General features: G+C 38.4%; 1 protein-coding gene across 2 annotated transcripts in view; it reads left to right on the forward strand.

Moving 5' to 3' along the window:
• Positions 1–4,208: 4,208 nt before the first annotated feature.
• Positions 4,209–14,544, forward strand: part of NLRP14 (NLR family pyrin domain containing 14) — a 31,734-nt gene continuing 21,398 nt past the window's right edge. Inside the window, exons 1-4 of one of the 2 annotated variants that reach the window (XM_069469494.1) lie at positions 4,209–4,525; positions 5,373–5,452; positions 7,632–9,215; positions 12,229–12,393. In XM_069469494.1, coding sequence (XP_069325595.1) covers positions 5,400–5,452; positions 7,632–9,215; positions 12,229–12,393 — 1,802 coding nt within the window. In that variant the 5' untranslated portion in view covers positions 4,209–4,525; positions 5,373–5,399. Of the gene's footprint in view, positions 4,526–5,372; positions 5,453–7,624; positions 9,216–12,228; positions 12,394–14,544 lie in introns of both variants that reach the window. The other variant, XM_069469493.1, reaches the window with a different exon arrangement.

Below are 14,544 nucleotides of genomic sequence, written 5' to 3' on the forward strand. Positions count from 1 at the left end.
ATTTGGATTTCACTAGTTTTTCCTTAGTGTTCTTTTTCTGTTCTTGGATCCTGTCCAGTATACCATTTTACATTTAGTCATTTTGTCTTCCCAGTCTCCTCTGGTCTGTGAAAATTTCTCAGTTTTTTCTTGTTTTTGATGACAGCACTGGTTGAGTATTTTGCATGTGCCTCAATTTGGGTTTGTTGATGTTTTCCTTATTGTTAGACTAGAATTATGAGTTTGGGGGCAGAATATCACAGGGATGACATTCCCATCACATCATCTTAATGGTACATACTATCAGCAATGACCCATGACTGATGATATTAACCTTAATTATAGCACTGTTCTTAGCAGACAGGATCAATTCTTCACCAATAGTAAAGGGCTTCTTAGCTTTAGCAATGCAGTTAGCCACTAAGAATGATGCTCTTGGTGTAGACACATTTGATGAAGTGGTGGCCTTCAGTAATTGCTTCTGTTCTTCATGTTCAAGTTTTTTTCTTTTGAGAAACTCCAAAGGCTTGTCTTTTAATGCAAGGCGCTTGGTCTCCATGTGGTGAAGCAGTTTTGAAGGTTTCATGGCTTCGTTGGACAGCCAGTTGCCACGTATTACACAAAGTGGGTTTGGGGAATGTGAATCACCTGTTGCAATGAACCCATAATTTAAGTAGGACACTTGGTATTTTCTTTTAAATGCAGCTTGCATTTTGTTGGTGATCTTAGAGTCTTCTGCTGTCTCATCATTGGGTGTTTACCCCTTTCCAGAGAAGCTTTCCAGCGATATTTGTGTTAGCTTTTTTTTTTTGCTAGGGTTAGCCTGTGGGTTTACCAAAACAGTTACTGAGACAAGTGCAGGAAAGAGGCATGGATGAAAGTGGTAAATAAATTAATGTACAGGCCATGCATAGACGAATATAAGTGTTAGATTCTGACTTAAAGCCTGCCACCGATGCAGTGTACAACTGAAGTACAATTCACTTGCCACTATAAAGCCTGCCTCAAGATGCAGCTTAATTGTCATTTCCCACTCACTAATAGGGTTTTGATATGAACCTGCAAGCAACTGATTTATTATGGTCTCTGTGCAGCCAAACCTCTCTGCTAATGGTAATCTGCATTTGCAGCCACTCTCTAGTGCTAGCATCACCGCCTCAGCTCCACCTCAGATCATCAGGCATTAGATTCTCATAAGGAGAATGCAACCTGGATCCCTTGGATGCACAATTTACAGTAGGGTTCACGCTCCTGTGAGAATCTAATGCCACCGCTGATCTGACAGGAGGTGGAGCTCAGGCGGTGATGGAAGTGATGGGGAGTGGCTCTAAATACAGGTGAAGCTTTGCTGGCTTGCTCACTGGCTGCTCACCTCCTGCTGTGTGGCCCAGTTTCTAACAGGCCACAGACTGGTACTGATCCCGCGGCCTGAGGGACCAAATCTCTGTAGTAAAGAATCCCTCCTTCCTTTTTGTCCTTTTGGAACTACAATAGCTCAGACGGGAGCTACAGTAGTTGTATATTTAGAGGTCTTGTTCTTCTAGGCTGATGTTGAGCACAGGGTCTGATATCACAGAGCATGGCCCCACAGATTTCATATAATTCTGAATTCCCAATTCCTAGGAAAATGAAGTGAAATTAAAAGTCAGTGCTACATAGTAGAAAGAGAATGAGCTTTGTAGTTTGATAGCCTGTTTGTCAACTCTGTAATCTAGACAAGTTTCTTAATTTCTGAGTCCGTATGTCTGTAAAATGTGAGTAAAACCAAACTTTCAGGACTATTTTAAAGAATGGAGAAAATTTTCATCAAGAACCTATACACAGTATGTCCTCAACAAATATAGTCATTATTAATATGAGCTGAATGGTTAATTTATATTGAGCAAATATGCATTAATTATTATAGGCAAAAATTCACATCAATAAATTTGCAAATTGAAATCCCCTTAGACCATAGGTTTCCATTTTAGCACAGGACATTTTGGAATGAATGAATGCCTTCACATAAGAGAAGCACATATCATCTGTTTTCTTCTTTCTAAAAATGTGAAAAGGCAGCCAGGAAACAAAACAAAACAAATTCCTTCAAGAACAGCATAAAACCTTTGGGAAGGAGGCTATAGTATGCTGTACTGTATTATAATTGTAGATATCATTTAGTAGAAACCATATTGGATTCAGACCGATATAGATCTTGGCTCCAAGGCATGCCCAGAAGGGGAGGAGGAAAATGAAGAAAGTATGGGATTATGAGAGCCAAGGAGAGAGAGAATATCAAGATGTAATAGCATTATTATACATATGACACCTTATAAGTTAGGTGTATACATTAGCTTCTTTAATCCTTGCAGAGGGAGGTAAACTTGCTATTCCTACTTACAGATATGAAAATTGAATCCCAAAATGTCTCTTGGGTTTTGCAACAGGATAATAATTGATATGAGTAATCTCAGTGGAATTGTGGTGGCAAAAATTAGATTATAGGAGGTATAATAGGAGATAAAGTCTAGAAGACTCTGAAGAAGTTTGATTATGAAGATGAAGGGGATGTGGATTAAAGGAGACGTGTGTAAAAGACCAAATTAGATTTGGTATGTTTAAATGCTAAAGAGAAGGACTTGATGGAGAAATTGAAGATAAAGAAGAGAGAACATTAATGGATTAAATCCCTTAAGGAATAGTTGCTGCTGAGATTCAGATTACAGGTGAAGGGATAAGCTATAGAAAAGAAAAGAGCCCGTTTCTTTGCTATAGTAAAGTAGAAGAAAAAGGCAGACCCACATGCGGTGATTTCTGTAAGTTGAGAACGTTGTGTCCTATGCCTCGCTTTCCCTCACCTCTGTCCTGGAGAAATTTCCATGTTCCCTTTGAAGTTCCCTCAAATTTATCCCTTTTTGCTTCTTTTTAAAAGATTATTATAGAACCTATTTTTCAGATTTATCTGTAATCTAGACTATTTCTGCAGTGTAAACAAACAACACTAAAGCAGCTGATAGCTCACCAATTATTGTAGGATAAAGTCCAGATTTACTATGTAATTTTTGAGATAATTCACCTTCCATTTAAGAGGCAAACTTACCTTTTTATTTCCCCGTCCAGCTTCCTTTTCCAGTCTTATTAACAAGAATGGGGGAGGCATTATCAAAGACTGGAAAGGGCAGGAGGTTTAGAGAAAGATCCAAGTTGAGTTTCAACTGTACCACTTATTGGCTGTCTCTTCAGGCAGATGATCAAAGAGGAGATGAGGAACTTGAAGGTGCTGGGGGGAGAGTGGTTTAAGTGATTGATTAACTGGAGTGTCCCTGCTGAATAAGAAAGTGAATAAGGTCTTAAGATGCTGATAAACAAGGGGAAAACACAGGGCTCACAAGGACTTCATGGTGTTGAAAAACTGTCACAATGAGAGTGAGGGCATGAAACTGCTCAATTAACTGGATTGTGGGAGTTTGCAATTTAAGACTTTGAATAATTGTTGCTGATAAAGCCTGGGGTAAGAGCATCAGAGTGAACTGCTGGAGTGTAGTAAGGTCATGAGAGTTGATGTCAAGGATGTGAGAGAATGATGTTTTGAATGAGCTTTAACAGTGAACTCACCCAGAATTACTGTGGTGTTGGGGAGTAGATATGAAAGGAGCTTATGATCTAGGAACAGACCCTCAGTGACTATGTATGCATGTATGACCAAAGAGGACATGACAAGAAGAGGTAGATGGTGGCATATTCCAATTGCATGTGCTTCAACAGTAATAATGTGTTGGTGGTAGTGAAAATGTTTTATAGGCTGAGATATAAAGTACTGGTTGCTGGGAGAGAGGGGATGAGGAAATCTACCAATACTTAGTAGAAGCCTGTTCTCTGCCAGGTAATATATGAACCCTACTTCATTTGGTCCATACCACAGTCCTCTGAGGTTGGCTCTGATATCCTCATTTTGCAGAGGAGTAAACTGAGGTTCAGAGAGATGAATTGCCTTTCTTTATTTTTTATAGCTCGTAAGTGGTGGGACTGGGAATGCATCCTGGGAAGGTGGAAGAAATATACAGTACAGTTGTCTATATTACAGGGACTTTTTGTGAAAGAAATGTGTTACATAGGATACTAAGTACATGAGCCTAAGATAGTGGGCTTCAACAAATATTGGTTGAATTAATCTATTTTATAGGCATTTCATTTTCTAATCTTTTCCATATGTCCGATTTATTCCATGTACTTTTTTATTTTTCCCCACTGATGCCTGAATACTGATCTACGGACAAGATGACAGATTCATTGTCGTCTTCCTTCTTTTCTGATTTTGGGCTGCTGTTGTATTTGGAGGAGCTAAACAAAGAGGAATTAAATAAATTCAAATCATTCCTGAAGGAGACCATGGAACCTGGGCGCTGCCTAATACCCTGGAGTCAAGTGAAGAAGGCCAGGCGGGAGGATCTGGCTAACTTGATGAAGCAATATTATCCAGGAGAGCAGGCCTGGAGTATGACTCTCAAAATCTTTGGCAAGATGAACCGGACAGATCTGTGTAAGAGAGCAAAAGCAGAAATCAACTGTGAGTGATGCTAGGGGAAAATATGGGGGTAGGCAGAAGGAAATGTTTCCTGGAGCCCATTGGCGCATGATTCTATAAGTGGGACTTAGGGATTAAATCATTCTGTGGGACACAAGCTCCATGGTGGTCTTGTGTATGGGGAGCTCGTTGGATCATTTGAGGAACGCTAAAGAGGGAGGAGGGTTTTGAGTACTGTTACTCAGCGTTGCTCCCTAAGGAGCAATTAACTGGCGGCAGTTCATCCATCTTGTACCAATCAAAATGATCAAAGGAATTGAATGATAAGAATTGTTCAATCTAGTACATTTATTTGCCTAAACTACAAATAAAGTCATAAGTCAGGTGAAACTTTGACGAATCTCAAGTATGACTTAATGTAATTGCTGAAATATGAGAAATGAGCTAAAAATTATTAAAGGACATAAGCCAAGCCAGTATCTTTAGTCATTCTAAGGTATGAAATATTATAGACATTTAAAATTCGTTACTGATCTACAAGCTTTCCAGCTATATATATATATATATATATATCTCCATTGTCTCCTTTGAGCCTCACCATATCTCTTTGAGGTCAGCAGAAACTGAGGCTTACGTTGCACCATTTGCCCTAGAGTTATTAGGTGGTTGAAGGGAAGGCAAGAGGTCTCCTACTTCAGTGTTGTTTGTACCACACTATTTCTCCCCTCAGTGAAGCTGGTAGAGTCTGAAGCTCTGTTGGCTCTAGTTTCCTTAAATCCACATGGTCACAGAACTTGACCACTGAGGAGAATGCTGGCCCCTGTTCTGGCCATCACCAGGCTGTCCTTATTTTTAGTAAATCTCATGATCTTGTTGGAACCTGTTGCAGGGACAGCTCAGAGCACGAGACCAGAGGATGCCAAGGCCAGAGAGGCACAGGGAGATCAGGAGGCAGAGCTGGGTGAGTAGGTAGGATTTCCGTCAGACTTGGGAGACATTTGAACTTTGGAAGCAGGATGGCGGCAGGGAGGGGGTGGGGGTTGGTTTATCTCTTCAACTCTTGTTAACTTCTTCTAATACCCCACCTATTCCCTGAATGCTATTCAAAAAGAGTCAACAAATTGGCTCTCTGGCCAGAGTCACAATCTTGTTAATTCAGGGCCTCAAGAGAGCGGTATTTGGAAATGCCTGGTCAAAAGTTGACAATCTGATGCACAAAGGTATATTCATGTTTGTGTTTTATGGACTAAACACTCCCTGAGTTGGCAGGGACCTTAGGTTAACAGATTTAGTCCCTTCCTTTAGAGATGGTGCTGTAATTAAGTTCCAGGAGTGGAGAACAACTATTCCATATAAAATCTAGAACCAGGTCTTCTCAGTCTTCATTTCATTTCCCTTTCCCCCACTTTGTTTTGAATTCTAAAAAGTTTAATTTCAGTTTCTATAAATGTAATTACAGTAGAAAGAAAACTGGATCAGGTGAGAAACCTTTATTATTAACTCAGTTATACTGCTTTCTAACAGGCCATATTATTTCATTCAAGATATAATTGAGAACTTGCTTCATTTTAAGCACTGATAAATAAAAGTATTTAAAGACCTTGAATATAACCTCCCACTCTGACCTTAATGTCTGATTCAATAAGGAAGTTTATTTTTGTGGTATGAGAGTAAACTAATGGCTATTAGTTTCCATTTTATTATTACTTCAAACCTAATAGCTATTTCCCTCATGTGCAAATATTTGCACACAGCTAATTAAATGTCTGCAATTTATTCCTTGGCAATTTATGATAAAATTAAACTGTACTTATTATAGAAATTTTGGAAGATACAGTAAGTACAAACTAGAAAATAAGTACAGCAATTAATTACTGATCCTCCTCTCTCTGTACCAGCACCACACTGTTTGAATTATTATAGTTTCACAATGAGTTTTAGGTTTCGGTAAATAGTATGCCCCTCCTCCCTGCCTTGCCAATCATTATTTTTTTTCCTTCAAAATTTTTTGGCTATCATGTGTTGGTTTATTTATGTTATATCTTTGTTTTTAAACTTCACATAAGCAAAAAAATTTATTTTTTTAAAGATTCAAGTATAGTAAAAGCATATAAAATGAGTTTCTCACTCTCCCTATTCTCCATCCCCAGTCCTGCTATTTAGAAACAACCAGCATTAACATTTTGATGCATATCCTATAGATTTTGAGACATGTAAAGTTCATTTTTTTCTAGGACAGGATTATATTGTACACATTTCCCTGAAACTTGATTTCTTTTTCTGTTATGTTATAGGCTACTTTTTGGATATCAGTAAATATAGTGGTACCTTGTTTTATTCAAAAGTTGCGTAGTGTTCAATTGTATGGTTGTATTATTTCATTTTTTTATTCAAATATATTTGTTGGTACTTTTGTGCAAGGAGATGTGTTCAACACTGGGCATGCAATGATGAACTATAGATATACTCTAACCAAGTGCATCATTTCTTTAATAAGTAATAAATTACAGCTTGTGATATGCACCGTGAATGAAAAATATACTGTGTTTTGAGAATATATGAAAGGGAGAACTATTCTAGCATTGGGGTTCAGAGAAGGCTTCCCTGAGATGGTGTCATTTAAATGGAGATCTAAAGGAGGAATCAGACTTAACCAGGTAAAGATGAACCATATTTTCTTTCTGCTTGGATCCTAAGGATTTTTTTTTTCTTCAAATATTCTTTAGGCTATATCTCAATGTTCATTTCTATTAACTTTTTACTTGTATAAAGTAGATTATTTTGATCTGTAAATTCAGGTCTGTCTCGGAGTCCTCTCTATTGTTAATTGTTGCTTCTGTTCTTCACTTTTTTTTTTTTAAATCTGGATAACAACTCTGTTCATCACATCTGTCATCTTTTTTTTCTTTGTGGAAGATAAGTACAAAGAAAATATTTCTAGAGCAAATTTAACTTTTATTTTCCATTGCAAATTTGTTTTTCTGTATTTTTTGGTTTTTTTTTTTTTTTTTTTTTTTTTTTACAACTTCTGATGCAGGTTTTAAATCTACAGCAATATTTCTGTTTGATTTATAGAATTTGTTTTGATCATGTGTGTCTTTGTTGTTTTTTTTTTTCCCTGCTCCATTCTTACTGACTTAGATGACAGAACAGAATACAGAATTCAAATAAAGGAAAAATTTTGCATGCTATTGGATAAGAGCTCTTTGCTTGGAAAACCTGAGCATCGGGAAATTACTCAGGAAAATCGAAAATTTTTAGAACATTTGTTCGATGTGGATGTCAGAACTGGTGAGCAGCCACAGATGGTGGTGCTTCAGGGAGCTGCTGGAGTTGGGAAAACAACCTTGGTGAGAAAGGCAATGTTAGATTGGGCAGAGGGCAATCTCTACCAGCAGAGGTTTGCCTATGTTTTTTATCTTAACGGGAAAGAAATCAACCAGCTGAAAGAGAGCAGCTTTGCTCAGTTGATATCAACGGACTGGCCTAGCACAGAAAGCCCCATTGAGACGGCCATGTCCCAGCCAAGTAGCCTCCTCTTTATTATTGATAGTTTTGATGAACTGAACTTTGCTTTTGAGGAACCTGAGTTTGCGCTGTGTGAAGACTGGACCCAGGAACACCCAGTGTCCTTCCTCATGAGTAGTTTGCTGAGAAAAGTGATGCTCCCTGAGTCGTCCCTATTGGTGACAATAAGACTCACAGCCTCTGAGAGACTAAAGCCTTTGTTGAAGAGTCACTACCGTTATGTAGAACTACGAGGAATGTCTGAGAATGCAAGAAAGGAGTATATTTACCAATTTTTTGAAGACGAGAAGTTGGCCATGAAAGCGTTCAGTTCACTAAGAAACAATGAGATGCTTTTTAGCATGTGTCAAGTCCCTCTAGTGTGCTGGGTCGTTTGTACCTGTCTGAAGCAGCAACTGGAGAAGGGTGGTGATGTCACATTGACCTGCCAGACGGCCACGGCTCTGTTTACCTGCTACATCTCTAGCTTGTTCACACTGGTAGATGAACACTCTCCTAGCCTGCCCAGCCAAGCCCAACTCAGTAGCCTGTGCTACTTGGCTGCCAAAGGAATATGGACTATGACATACGTATTTTACAGGGAAGATCTCAGAAGGCATGGGTTAACTAAATCTGATGTCTCAATTTTTCTGGACGTGAATATTCTTCAAAGGGACGTAGAGTATGAAAACTCCTATCTGTTCACTCACCTACATGTTCAGGAGTTTTTGGCAGCTATGTTCTATATGTTGAAAGACAACTGGGAAGCTGGGGGCCATTCTTTCCAGCCTTTTGAAGATGTGAAGCTGTTACTTGAAAGCAAAAGTTATGAAGACTCCCATTTGACACAGATGAAGTACTTTTTGTTTGGCCTTTTGAATGAAGATCGAGTAAGAGAACTGGAGAAAACTTTAAACTGTAAAATGTCACTGAAGATAAAATCAAAGTTACTTCAGTGTATGGAAGTATTAGGAAACAGTGAATATTCTCCATCACAGCTGGAATTTCTTGAGTTGTTTCACTCTCTCTGTGAGACTCAAGATGAAGCATTTATAAGCCAGGCAATGAGGTATTTCCCAAAGGTTGTCATTAACATTTGTGGAAAAACCCATTTGTTTGTATCTTCGTTCTGTGTTAAGCACTGTCAACGTTTGCGGACCGTCAAACTGTCTGTAACTGTGGTATTTGAGAAGATGTTAAACACAAGCCTCCCAGCTGAAACTTGGTAAGTATGTTAGTTCCCTGGAAGTGCCCTGTGGGGAAGTGAAGGAAGTAGATTTTGTCAGAGGGAAGAGTTGTTTAGCTGAGGTCCCAGAGTCAGTATAACTCTTCAGAGTTGCTCCATCTTGAGGCAGGGAGGCTAGGCTTTTAAACCCTTTATTGACCAGTAGAGGCTACTGGTGAAAAATGGACAAAAACTTCCCTGACGTGGCTTTCTTGGCCTGAAGGCAATTCCAGGAAAGGAACTAGGCTGAGACCTCTCAGCTGTCAACATTCTCAACAACTTTAACCCTCCCAGCAACTAAGGGGAATGAGTGCTTCAGTTCTTAGAGAAGAATGTGCCCGGGCGTGGTGGCTCACGCCTGTAATCCTACCTAGCACTCTGGGAGGCCGAGGCGGGTGGATTATTTGAGCTCAGGAGTTTGAGACCAGCCTGAGCAAGAACGAGACCCCATCTCTACTAAAAATAGAAAGAAATTATCTGGCCAACTAAAATACGTATATAAAAAAAATTAGCCGGGCATGGTGGCACATGCCTGTAGTCCCAGCTACTCGGGAGGCTGAGGCAGTAGGATCGTTTAAGCCCAGGAGTTTGAGGCTGCTGTGAGCTAGGCTGATGCCACGGCACTCACTCTAGCCTGGGCAACAGAGCGAGACTCTGTCTCAAAAAAAAAAAAAAAAAAGAATATGGTGCAGCACAAACTTGCATCTATTATAGTAAGTGTATTTAATTTCTAAAAATAATGTCCTCCAGAAGAATATGGGACTGGAGCTGTCTTGCTGAACCTGGGGTACTATCATCTATCTGTGCTATATTTCTCTGTACTTTACTGACCTAGCTCACCTTCCCCTTTGCCTGGACATAGGTCAACCTATGTGTTGTAGTTTATGAAAGGTATCAGCCCTTTAATGCCTAACTGGAGACAGAAAGAGGTTAGTAAGAAATCGGTGCTGAATGAATATTTTTAAAAGAAGAGATGAACCTTCAGTGTTTTATGTATATTATTCTGCCCTATCTCCTTCCTCAAGTTGCCTTTTCTAACTCACCTATTAATAAATGCAGGGAAAAAAATGAACTATGGAATTAGTCTTAAGATTTAACTAAAATTTATTAAAAGCTAACTAAGTTCTAGCAAACTGGGTATTTAACATATTATCCATTTTATCCCTGGTGGTAACCATAACTTAATTTAATTTTAAGATTACAGAACTGAGAGAGAGGTTTACCTAGAAAGTAAGTACACTGTTCTTGATTCAAACACACATCAAGTAATAGCTAACATTTGCTGACTTCTTGCCACATACCTGACAGTCTAAGTCCTTGAAGTCATTTCGTCTTCTAAAAGTCCTAAGAGGTAGATGTTGTCATTTCCATTTTTATTATGGAAAAAACTGAGGCACCAAGAAGGCTTATAACTTAACTAAGGTGGCACATCTGATTGTATGTCCTTGGTTTGCTAGCTTTATCCAGGCTTTCTCATTGCCACCACATAGAACTGCAGAAGTGCCACTCTTAGAATACATTTCATTTCTCTCTGAACTGTAGGAGTAGACATTATGGGTAAGATGCTATGACTTTTATCCTCACTGGGGGGTTGTAAGTAATATTTAGTCAGTTTTCTTAATTCGGACTTCAGAGTTATATTTTAAAAAGATGTGCTTGAACCCAGAGCATTAGAATATCTTTCATGGCTATTAATAAATGTTAGAAAGGTATTCTGGCCACTAGATTGACAATTCTCCTGCTAGCTTCCCTCACCTTTGTTGTAGAGTCAAATACTAGAGTTGGCATTGCTGCTAAAATTAAAAAGGAGTCTTAAAACCCAGTGTCTTAAAAGAGACAGTGTAGGTGACCTCAGTTTCTTCTACCATATAACTACATTGTAAACTTTACAAGGGCAGGATCTCTGTCTTGTCATTTTATCAATAGTATTTGCACATAAAGCACTTAAATATTTGAGTGAATGATTTATTATCTTGTTTGCACAAATTTAAGACCTCAAGTGTTACCACCACTCTTCAATGTCATTCATTCCAATTTAAGGTACAGGAACCAGTATTTATTGGGTAGCTGTTATGTATAAGGCAACACACTAGACTTTCATATATTTTAATATATATAATAGTGATTAATTGTTAGGAACACTTGCAACATGAAACATTTTCTAAGCATTTCCTATAGATTGCCTTACTGAACCTTCACAGTAATTCTAAGGAATAGATGCTATTATCTTCACGTTTCAAGATGATGAAGCTGAGGCTTACATCAGTTAATAAATTTGCTAGAATCACCTAGTGAGTGATTTTAGTGAGTGGGAGAGCTGACTTGGGATAAGCTTATGCTTATAACCACTAGGCTATCTTCAATTTTATTCCTTATTACTCTTTATTAATATTTATAATGAGCCTATTGATAATATACCTAATAATTAAATCATCCAATATTTTAAAGTTTAAAAAGTGCTTTTGTGTTCCCACTAAAATTGACTATTAAGTCCACAAAACCCTGTGAAGGGAGATGACATTTCCATTTTAAAGATGAAGAAAATTTAGGATCTCATAGAATTGATATGACTTGCTTAAAATAACATAGCTAGTAAGTAGTAGACCTGGGGCTCAAGTCTGTGGTTCTTAGTTTATCATACCTAATGTCTACCTGCTAATGTTAAGCTTTTTTGTGTGTGTGTGGTCATGTCGTATTTTTCTTCTTGATATTGGCTCTTCATGTATTTGAAGTCTTCTCCTTTGTCCCTCCTGAATCTCTCCCTCCAAAGTGAAGCCTCTCTGGTTTTTATTTTGTGTATGTTGAGGGAGTGGATAGGAGGTGAGGGGGCTATCGGGCACATAAAGCCTCTGGTGAGCTCAGAGGAAGACTTCTTGGTAGATTGTGCCCACACTAGGGCTGCATCGGATGCTCTTTCAAAGTACACTTACTTTTACCCCATAGCATCTTCTCATAGTTGCCTGGGCTGAAATAGATTCACTGGTCTTTTCTTTTTTCAATTATTTAGGCAAAGGGATGGTGATCACATTACTCATTGCTGGCAAGATCTCTGTTCTGTGCTTCACACAAATGAATACTTGACAGAATTGGACCTGAGTCATAGCTACCTTGATAAATTGGCAATGAAGATCTTTTGTCAAGATATAAGGCACCCAAAGTGTAAACTGCAAAAACTACTGTAAGTCTGACTTGAAAAAATTTAATAGAGTTATTCCCATTTGTTTCTTTGTCTCGCCTTCTACTCCTACTTGTTAGGGGAAGCCAATAGTAAACAAATACTTAAGATCCATTGTGTGAAATACTTGAAGGACATGAGTGATGGAAACGTCTGGGGACGTGGGAGCTTTACTAACTTGTTTTGGGAAAGATTCTACAGAATGTAGTAGCTGAAGACATGGGTTTTTCAGGCTTGACTAGGAATTTTCTGGATGAAGAAGAGCACACAGCTGAGACATTTTAGGCAGGTCAACAAAGCACATTCAAAGACATGTTCTGGAACTACTATTGTTTCTTAATTCTTTTCTATTAAGGAATAATTTACACTTAATAAAATGCACAGATATTAAATGTTTGCTGAGTTTTGAAAGGTATAAACACCTATATAACCAACACCCAAAACAAGATAGAAAATACTTCCATCACCTCGGAAAGTTTCCTTGTACCCCTTCCTGTTCAGTCCTCTCACCCCATCCAGTGGCAGAGGCAATCATTTTCTAATCTGTAACCATGAGTCAGCTTTCTCTTCTTGGCAATCATTTAGAATGATTCATATAGTATGCATTTTTTTGTATACATCTTCTTTTGCTCAACAAAATGTTTCCTAAAATTTATTCATGTTGCACATTTCAATAGTTTTTTTATTGCTGATTAGTATTCTGTTGTGTGAATGAATATACTACAATTTGTTTATTCATTTTTTTTGTAATAGACTCCTAGGTTTTTTCCTATTTTTAGCTATTATGAATATGGCCACTATGATTATTCTTTACAAGTCTCTTTTTAAGACATATGTTTTCATCTTTTGGGCTAATACCTGGGAATGGAATTACTAGTTCACAGATGCATGTTTAACTTCTTAAGATATCACCAAACTGTTTGCCAAAGTGCTTGTACCATTATATTGTCCCATCAGCAGTAGTTCCAACTGCTCCTCATCCTTGCCAACATTTGCTGTGATTTGTCTTTTCCAAATTTTATTTTATCATAATTTGATTCTGGATACTCTATCAGTTTTTAGAATTTGCTTGTTTATATGTCTCTTACCCTCTTGTCTGTTGGCTCTCCTAAGAGCTGGAAAGGATCCTACTTTCCTCTGTATTTTTGGCCTGTCAATGAGCCCAAGGTTCATTTGGTGCTGAATGCTGAATAAATGATAGATCTTTGTTTCCATTAGCACTGAAAATAGATGTTCTTTTTTTTGGAGGGGGGTCAGGCTTCTCACCAAATGTTTTCCTCAGATTCTGTGTTTTTAGTGACTCAAGTAGGTCTGGTCTTGCATAGAGATGTGGTGAGGCAATTGGATATGTGTTATGATTAAGGGGTTCCTGGAAGTCCTTTTCACTCATCTCTAAATATCTTCCCTACATTGTCCCTTTACTGGATGTCACTAATCCAGATCCTCACAATAGCCGGCGCTGCCTTTTGGGTTATATGGCTTCCTCTTTCAGAATACAGGGGTCCCTTGGGGGATGATACCACGATGACTATTCTCAGTCTTTGCTCCCTTAGTGTAGACTTACTCTGGTCCCTCTTCCCTAACAAGTGAGATTGTGCTTTCAGTTTATATTTACTGAGTGACTTAGGCATTTTTACTAGATGAGAAATGTTAGCGTGCTATATGGGTAAAATCTTTATTTTCTTGAGTGTGCTTGACTAGGGGTGGGAGGAGTAAGGGTGGAGGGTGAGTGGTGGGCAGAATGGAGGGGAGGTTGTATTACAAAGGGAGGTTTTGAACAGTTAATGAGCAGTGTACGCACAGTGGGCACTGGGGACTAGCAGAGGCACTCTAGAAGAATCAGATATATCTAACATTGAGTTAGGCGATAGAAAATAGGAAATAAAATTGGCAAGATGTAACCTACTTCGTGTTTTGCTTTGGCTACCTCTTTATACCTAACAGAGTCGACAAGGTGACAGGGCACATTTTGCAACGTGTTTTGCTTTTGATGCACATCAAATAATTGATTATTTAATATTGTGAATTGATTATTTAAATATTGTGAATTAATGTTGTTATTGCATATGTGGAATAGCCCTGGGTAATTTTTGGTGGTTATTTCTGGGATGAAGAGTTAAGAGGCTCCTTTTCTGTATTCATGATGTTATCACC

Source organism: Eulemur rufifrons, chromosome 6, assembly GCF_041146395.1.
Source record: "Eulemur rufifrons isolate Redbay chromosome 6, OSU_ERuf_1, whole genome shotgun sequence".
Taxonomy (NCBI): Eukaryota; Metazoa; Chordata; class Mammalia; order Primates; family Lemuridae; genus Eulemur; species Eulemur rufifrons.